At 47.8% G+C, this 8206-nt stretch overlaps 1 protein-coding gene across 1 annotated transcript; it reads left to right on the top strand.

The window, feature by feature from the left end:
* Positions 1-5631: 5631 nt before the first annotated feature.
* LOC144703059 (uncharacterized) lies at positions 5632-6897 on the top strand. The gene is made up of 3 exons (XM_078575143.1): positions 5632-5830; positions 5899-6355; positions 6444-6897. The coding sequence occupies exons 1-3, from the start codon at positions 5701-5703 to the stop codon at positions 6757-6759; spliced, it is 903 nt and encodes a 300-aa protein (XP_078431269.1). The 5' UTR covers positions 5632-5700; the 3' UTR covers positions 6760-6897.
* Positions 6898-8206: the final 1309 nt, after the last annotated feature.

Here is an 8206-nt window from a genome sequence, read left to right as displayed (position 1 = left end):
AGAGGGAGGTAGAAGAAGCAGAGAATCCAAACCAATTTAGATTCCGACGGCGGTGAAACTTCCCGAGAAACCACTGGACAGAGAACACTTCGACACCAAAGAGTTCAAGCGTACCTCGGCACCGTAGTGCGTGAAGAGGTTGCGGGCAATTCTGATCGTGAAGAAGTTGGGCGAATCCGGGCATTGAACGGCCCACTGGATGAGGATGTGGCTGGACGTTCCGGGCGTTGAACGGCCCTGGCTGAGTGCGGTTGTCGTGGGCGAAGCGTCAAGCGTGGGCGAACACCCGCGCGCGCGAAGTGCACACGGCTCGAAGCGCGGACGGCGCTCGGATGGCTCGAAGCGCGGATGGCGGACGGGAGACGCACGAGTGATAAGCTCAAATTTGGGGTGTTTTTACTGGTTATTTATCAGTTGGTTGTGTGAGGATTGAGCTTATGCAACACAATTTATAACCTCACAGCCTTAAGGCGAGTAAGGGTCGATCCGCACGGAGCACGGAAAACAATATTAGTTCTTTTCAGTTTTCTTTAAATTATCAGTTCTGAACATTCAATTTTAACAGTCAAAGAAATAATCTTCAGTAAAGTTCTTTTTCACTCAGAAAAGATGTGTGGAATAATCCTCTTAGGAATAGCAAATTACTACTCAGGGTTAAATCTCAAGATTGAGCACTTATTTTAAGAAACGCCTTTATCCACATACCTATTCTTGTGGATTTGGCAAGATATCAAACACATGGTAGGCGCACCTATGGTCACCTCTGCCCGCAGCTTGGCAGCCTGCAGAGGTGATTGCCGGTGTGCCTGCAGGTTGCGCGAGCGCGCCTGATGTGCTTGCCGCGCGCATGCTTTACCTGCGCACTGCACTTGCGGTGCGCGGCCAAGACTTGCGCGCAGCGCTTTCGGCGCGAGGCAGCCTGCGTGCGGCTGCCTCTTGTGCGCAGGCGGCTGCATGCACGCCGGAATGCTTCCTGTGCGTAGGACCAGCTAGCGCGCGGGCGGTTCCTTGTGCGCGGGCGGTTGCCTGCGCGCGGGCGCTGCCCATGTGCCGCCTGCTGGTGGTCAAGGTCGTGGGCGACCTTGACTGCCTGCAGCAGTGGCTGAACTCTGTGCAGGTGTGCTCACCCCTGTCGTGCACAACTTAGATGGTTTGAAATTTTGATTGTGAACAGATTGTAGAGGGAATTGGGGAATTGAAAGGTGGACGAACAGAACAAACGATTCGAACGACTGCAAACTCAAAAAATCAAACGTAGACAGAGGAACAACAGAGGTTGGAAAATGCTGAAGACACAGATTGTGATCTCCAGCCCAACTCTGATTGTCTTAGAAGGGAGAAGAGGAAGAACACTGAAACCAAAACAATCACACCTCCTTGGGTCACGCCCTTCCGGCAAGGAGATGATCTTCTTGGCCTGGTTATGCCTCAGTTTGCCTCTCTCCCAGCTCCAATGCTCAGCAGCTCTTGGAGGGTCTGCGGAAATCCTTCCTCTCCAAGCCCTAGCTTCCTTGAGAGAAATTCTGGACAACCTCAAAATGAACTCTCAAGAGAGTATTTATAGGTTTCTCTTAACACATGCCCCGGGGGCATTTTCGGAATTTTCTTCTTCTTGAATTTTCGCCAACTCCTCTTGATTCTTGTGGTCCTCCTTTGGTTGTCTCAACCTGTTTCTGAACTTACTAACCAAAAAAATGTCAAATATAATCCACTTGATTCTTCGAATCAAGTGGGGTTAGTAATTTTATAAAATAATGCATATGCATGACAACTCACATGAATTAACTAAATATTATTGATGCTTTGATACTTAAAAGTCTAAATATTTGATGACTTATTGAGAGTCATCAACGAGTGGCGTGCGAGGGCAGGCGGGCGGTGCTCGGGGTGCTTGGGCGGCACACGGGGCACGCGGGCGCAGGCGGGCGGCTGGTGCGCTGTGGCGCTGCGGGCCTGCGTGGGCAGTGCGCGGGGCGGCGCACGGGCGCGTGCGGCGTGCGGGCGGCGCACGAGGGCGGCTGATGGTGCTTGGGATGCTTGGGCGGCGACGGGCAGGCGGGCGTGCGCGGCGCGCGCTGGTGCGCGCGGCGCGGCGGCCTGTGGGCTGTGCGTGGGCAGCGCGCGAAGGCGCGCGCGGGCGGCGCGCGACGGCGGCGGGCGCGTATGGCGGTGCGCGCGGCGGCGCCTGTGTCTGGCGGCGGGCTACCCTTGCAGCCTTGGGTGAGAGAGGGAGAGGATGAGAGAAAGAGAGAGAAGAGGGGAGGCTGACGTCGCAAGGCCGCGGCGGTGACAGCGGCGGCGGCGGCGGCGACGGCGGCTGGGGTTTGAAGGTGGAAGAGAGGGGAGGCTGGGCAATCCTCCAAGAAGAGTTAAACCAAAACTCGATTCTTGAATTAAGTAAAGACGTGCGCCGTGTCACGCCAAAGGGCAGTCGTGGATCTGCCTTTGGCGTCGTGTCATGACGTGCGTGGGGACGTGCACGGGTGGAGACGTGGTGGTCAACGGTTGCGGCGTGTTGACTCCTGTGTTGACTCCCGCTGACCGTGGTGGGTTGACTTCCGTTGACCACGGTGACGTGTTTGACGCTGAAGTGTTGGCATCCTCGCCATCAGTATTTTTAGTAGCTTAGCCCGGACATAAAGCAGACACATTCTCTCCACAGTTACATAAAATATTTATACCACTTTGTTTTTTTTATAATTTTCTTCCAATGGACAATATCTCATTATCCAAAACGAAAAGCAATATATCGAATTCAAATGTCAGGATATCTATATTCAGATGTCGGATTTCAGTATCTGGTACCGTCATCTGCATCTGTCCTTACCCGTAAAGTATCCGTTTGGATGTCTGATATTGTGCGGACATCCGATACCCGTTTGTTATCCAGTATCAGCATCTGAATTCGTCATGATTTTATCCGGGCATTTCATATCGGACTGAATGACACCCTGTACTACACGGGAGAGCACTAAACTCGGCTTACTGCTGGGGAAAACAGACCCGTCTCGGCCTGCAAGCCCGGTGTGGGACCAGGTCGATTAACCAACGGTGGTAGACACTTTCAAAATTGAAAACCCTTTCTTAGGTTATTAGATTTCATCATCAATCCCCGAAAGTTGCAAAGAAAGCCAAATTCTCTCCAGAGCACCAACGAGAGTATCCCCGAATTTGGAATAATAATCGGATGCATTTACAGAAAGAGTAATCGTTTGGGCCAAGTTGAGATTGTAGCCGTAGATAATAATGAAATAGTAAATGAAATCTGCAGCTTTCACCAGTGGGTTTTAGCCCACGGTCAACAGCCGAAGGGCGTCATAAATATAGCTTGGATGCGTTGGCAGAGCTCCTCGTGGACAGCACGCCACCTTGTGATAGCCTTAGAGATAGCAGAAATCACAGCTTAGCAGGAAGAACAGCCTGGCTGGTTGCTTTGATGAGTCTCCAACGACTGCTCTGTCGCTGCATTAACTGACCTGGGAGAACACGCGGCTGCAATGAATGTAAGAATGTCATCTCCCACATCTCTGTCGTGCAAGAGTTTCTAGCTGGAGGGCACGTGAGCTACGGTAGATCATTTTACTAGCTGGATGATTTGGGAAATTTTCTTCAAGTCTCAGAACCATATCGGTGAGCGGGTCAATTTACCGGAATAGCAAAGATCTACTCTAACTGTGAGATCCTTGCTGCATGGTGTCTACTTCGATTATGGCGTGACTACCAGTTTGAGAGCTTTGCTCAGCCATGTACTCGCTAGATCACCGTTTCAGGTATGATGCGTCTCAAATGTGAACAAAATTCCTAGATGTTGGATGCATTAAAAGAATGGCTATAAATAATTCTTATTTCATCACATGTATAAACAACTAGGATTAGAGTGGCTGAATAAGGTGGGATCCATAGTGATGCAATCGCTTAGTTCATACAATTCTTGAAGTATAGCTCAATAATTTGCCGCAAAAGGTCAGAACATAAGGGCGATTCATCTATTAGGCACGGGTACCGTGCTTTTGGAAGAATTAGATTCCCCTAACCGCGTTCTTTGCCAGACAGAATGATGTGGACGCTTCAAACGAAAACTAAGTTGTTTTTCTCCGACGACTATCCAGCTGCTTTATGTTACTATAAAACAGGACTACATTGCATTTCTCGCGTACTATTAGACTTCGAAGACAGTAGTACATCGAAATGATCGAATTGAGCTTCTTATTCCAGCATTATCCTTAGCCTCTACAACCTACTAGGGGGGAGCCAGGTGTGTAGGACATCATTCTAAACATATCCTAAACGAAAATCAGTCTCTTTCGCGCCACTCTTATTATTTGTCTCCGGAATGGACAAGTGAATCTCACGTCACAATCATAAACTTAATTCCAACGCATTCAACTCAATGCCCGTACATCCTTTATTTAACTCAATACCGGGAGTTATGAACATTGTTCTAAACGAATCCTAAACGACGATCAATCGCTTTCCCGCCACGCTAATTCTATCTCTCTGAAATGGACAAGTGTTCCTCACGTCAGGATCATAAAATGATCTTAATTCTTGAGCATTCAACTCAATGCCCTACATCCTGTATCTAACTCAACAGCGCATTTATGTGATTGTATACCCCACGAATCTGTTGAAATTAGATGGGCTACTTTCTTATATGATCCGACGAGACGCTGCTGTCTCGTGAGACGTATATCAATGTCCGTACCGGATAGGTGTCTAGCTGGACGCCAGCACTAGTTAGTAACAGGAGCATTGAGGCCTCTTCAGACGGGCGAATATTTGGCTTCTCATCGACAAAACCCAGTCTCAGAGAGCCCTGACCAGTTGTCCTATCTTCCCTGTTCTCCAGTGGCTGGTCGACTGAGCAGCCAAATTTTGGTGCGCAGTAGAACGTCGTTACTGTGGTTACTTTATCAATAATAGACTAAAGATCATTTCGTTATGTCAATATTCCAGACCCACGCATCATTATCGCCAAAAGCTATCCGTTTCTTCATCATGAGTGCTCTTCCATATGCTCATTAAGGACGATATATTTTACTTTCAAGCTAATGATAAAACTCTTCATTTGGGTGACATCTTCCACGTCGTTGACTCCTAGTTCAGTAAGCTGACAAATGTCCATGCTCTAACATGGCGATTATGATCGGTGTGACATAGGGGCGGTCGAAGTAGAACGCATTGTCAAGGATACACGCGTGATGGTGACGGGCGGTAGGTAGCGAAGGGCCTTGGGGGACAGTAATGAGCTATTTATGATCGAATTTAATTCTCTCTATTGCTCTGTCTGCACCGCGCCACATGATGCTATAGAGGGCGAAATAGTGCAAGAGAGAGAAGTTGCGGGGTCTTAGCATAGCTGGCATGGAAGGGACCAGAACTGAAATGTGTTTAAGCCCGATCCTTTTGGAGAAGACTCATCATCTATGCTTATTTTAGCTACTTTGAGCCATGCCTAAGCTTCATTTATGCGCCGGAGAGGGAGCCTTATGAGCTCCATTTTGAATGCACCTGCTGCATGACAACAACCCTTATACTGCACTTCCCTTGTCCGCATTAAAGGCAGCGCACAGAGTTCTCATTCAAAGCATGCCGGTCCTCCTGTATTTATACATACGCTCCTCTAACGTTGTTCTTCGTTGATTAATCGTACTCCCTCTCCGTTCGCTCGTCTCCAAGGCTTCCGCCTGTGTTCTAGTCATGGCCAACTTCCTACTTTGGGCAACCATCTCAGCTTTTGTCCTTCAAGCCGTAATTTCCAACGTCGCATGCAGTGGTCAGTTGGACTCGGTCGACGACGAGAAGGCCTACGGACAGTCACCGCCCACGAGTAAGTTGTGAAGGAGTCTCAGTGTCTTACGTAATGCCATTGTTAACTTGTGCCATGATTTCTTTCAGCCCCCGTGAAACCTCCAACTGATCCTGTTCCTCCCCCGAAGGGCTACTCGACGCCACCCGGTGGAAGCGGAAGCGGATCTGGTGGGAGTTATGGCCACCCACCTAGTGGTGGAAGCGGTAGTGGAAGCGGTGGTAGTTATGGTCACCCGCCAAGCGGCGGAAGCGGCAGTGGAAGCAGTGGCCACAAGGGTGGAGCCTATGGCTCTACTCCTAGTGGTGGTAGCGGTAGCGGCAGCAGTGGTGGTGGTGGCTACAAGTCCCCACCGGGCGGTAGCGGAAGCGGCTCTACTACTCCCCCGAGGGGAAGCGGTAGTGGTTCCAAGTCTCCACCGGAAGGTAGCGGCAGTGGCTTGAAGAATCCCCCGAAGGAGCCCGGCACCGGAACTCCTGGTGTCCCTTTGCCTCCTTCTACGTGGTTTCCCAGCCCTCTCCCTCCATTCCTCACCGGGACATGCGAGTAAGCTTCTTCTTTTCGCTAATACTTTGTAGAACACGCAAGCACTCACATGTATCTCAAATCTAACGTCTGACATCGGTATGGACAGCTACTGGAGGAGCCATCCCCAGGCAATCTGGGCCATCTGCGGATACTGGAACACTGTTGGCAGGATGCTTGGATTCCCCCCGCCGGCGGCCTCCCCTAATCTAAGCCTGCTTGATGCTTTGAAGAACACGAGAACTGATGGGATGGGAGACTTGTTCAGGGAGGGCACTGCCTCATTCCTCAACTCTCTCGCGAACCAGAAGTTCGTTTTCAGCACGTCGCAAGTCAGGAATGCGTTTGCCTCTGCCCTTGTGTCCGACCAGGCTGCAGCTGCGCAAGCGAAAATTTTCCAGCGCGCGAACGAGGGTCGCCTGTAAACGCCGAGTGTCATCATTGTAGCTTTAGCCATTCTGTGTCCGGTTGTTTAATGTTCTTGTGTCGTTCATCAGCTTGATGTCCTTATGAACGTTGTTGATCTCTTCGTTTTTTGAGCGGATATCAGTAGCTTGTGCTAATCTTGTAAATTTAAGTACCATTTTAAGTATGCTCTCAACCATCAAGATACTAACATTTAACATATGAAAACTGAATAAAGTATAAAAGTTGCTCTAGAGAAGGACCAAATGTCCATAAAATGCAATCGCAACTGTAAACAACCGTTGACGAAAGATCGTTTGTTTGCGGTTAAAACATATACATTTGATAAGTGAGGACCAGAGCGATAGATTATAATATCGTTGTGTAGATTTGTTAAATATTTTAGCAATTAACGATTATAATCTTAAGAAATGTTGCAGAGTTATTAAAATTAGTAGTGAAAATATATGGCAGAAGAGGCCCCAGTTCCTAGGTGCACAATTAGTAATGCGTGACACTATATGTTCATTGTAGACGCAAGTCGTCGAGATATGTAGGAGGATTGACACAGTGGACTACAAAGGTAGGTTGTAGACGATTTTAAGAAACAAAGTCCGAGATTGGGTGGAAAGTACAAAGCGCGAACCCGTTCCTAAAGGAATGAGTAGGCTAAGATGGCGAGGGGAGCATGGTGCTTATGGAGATGGATCTACCAACGGTGAGAAGTTAGTGGGGCACATGTCAGAAATGACGACAGTAATAATGATGGTAGTGGTACACAACAAACCTCCTCAAGGGGGAATAACGGGTAGATAGGGTTTGCCCAACCGATATCCGTCATCCAAGACCGGATAATCGATATCCGAGAAAAAATGGGACGGTGCCAGACATCGGATATCGGACGATATTCGTGTCTGAGGGGTAAATGGATATCGGTACCGGATACCGTAGGTAGAGGGACGCGACTGATACCGGATGCCGGATATCGGTTATTGATATTCGGACATTGGAACCGGTATCCAGCTATTGGTACCAGTATTGATTGTAAAAAATTAAGCTATCTATCTCATTCATTGGTTTATTTAAATCTAAGGACTTACGTTTTGATATGTTATCAACCTCGATTAATATATAGTGAAATATTTTTATTTTCTTCCATATGGGATAACAGGATTCGCAGTTTACATTAAAATTCAAATCCTGTAATCCCATATGGGAGATATATAAAATCGTGAGCTGTATATATTATACAAGGTATATATATATTAAATAAATTAATATTATATCGATAGATTTACTTTATATTATAATCGGCTTATATATAATATATATTTATGATATTAATACTTCGACTTATAAATACAGGCCGAAATTTCTTTTATCTTTCATATGGGATAAAGTATTCAGAGTTTGTTAATCTCAGAATCTTGCTGTTATCCCACTTGGAAGAAAAAAAAGTTCGACTTA

Source organism: Wolffia australiana, chromosome 5 (assembly GCF_029677425.1).
Source record: "Wolffia australiana isolate 7733 chromosome 5, ASM2967742v1".
NCBI lineage: Eukaryota > Viridiplantae > Streptophyta > Magnoliopsida > Alismatales > Araceae > Wolffia > Wolffia australiana.
The sequence above is the reverse complement of the archived record's forward strand: the minus strand, read 5'-3'. Positions and strand labels throughout refer to the sequence as shown.

Coding starts and splice junctions, on each gene's coding strand:
- LOC144703059 (XM_078575143.1), top strand. CDS start 5,701: ATGGCCAACTTCCTACTTTGGGCAACCATCTCAGCTTTTGTCCTTCAA. Junction 5,831..5,898: donor CGGACAGTCACCGCCCACGA/GTAAGTTGTGAA, acceptor GATTTCTTTCAG/CCCCCGTGAAACCTCCAACT. Junction 6,356..6,443: donor TTCCTCACCGGGACATGCGA/GTAAGCTTCTTC, acceptor CGGTATGGACAG/CTACTGGAGGAGCCATCCCC.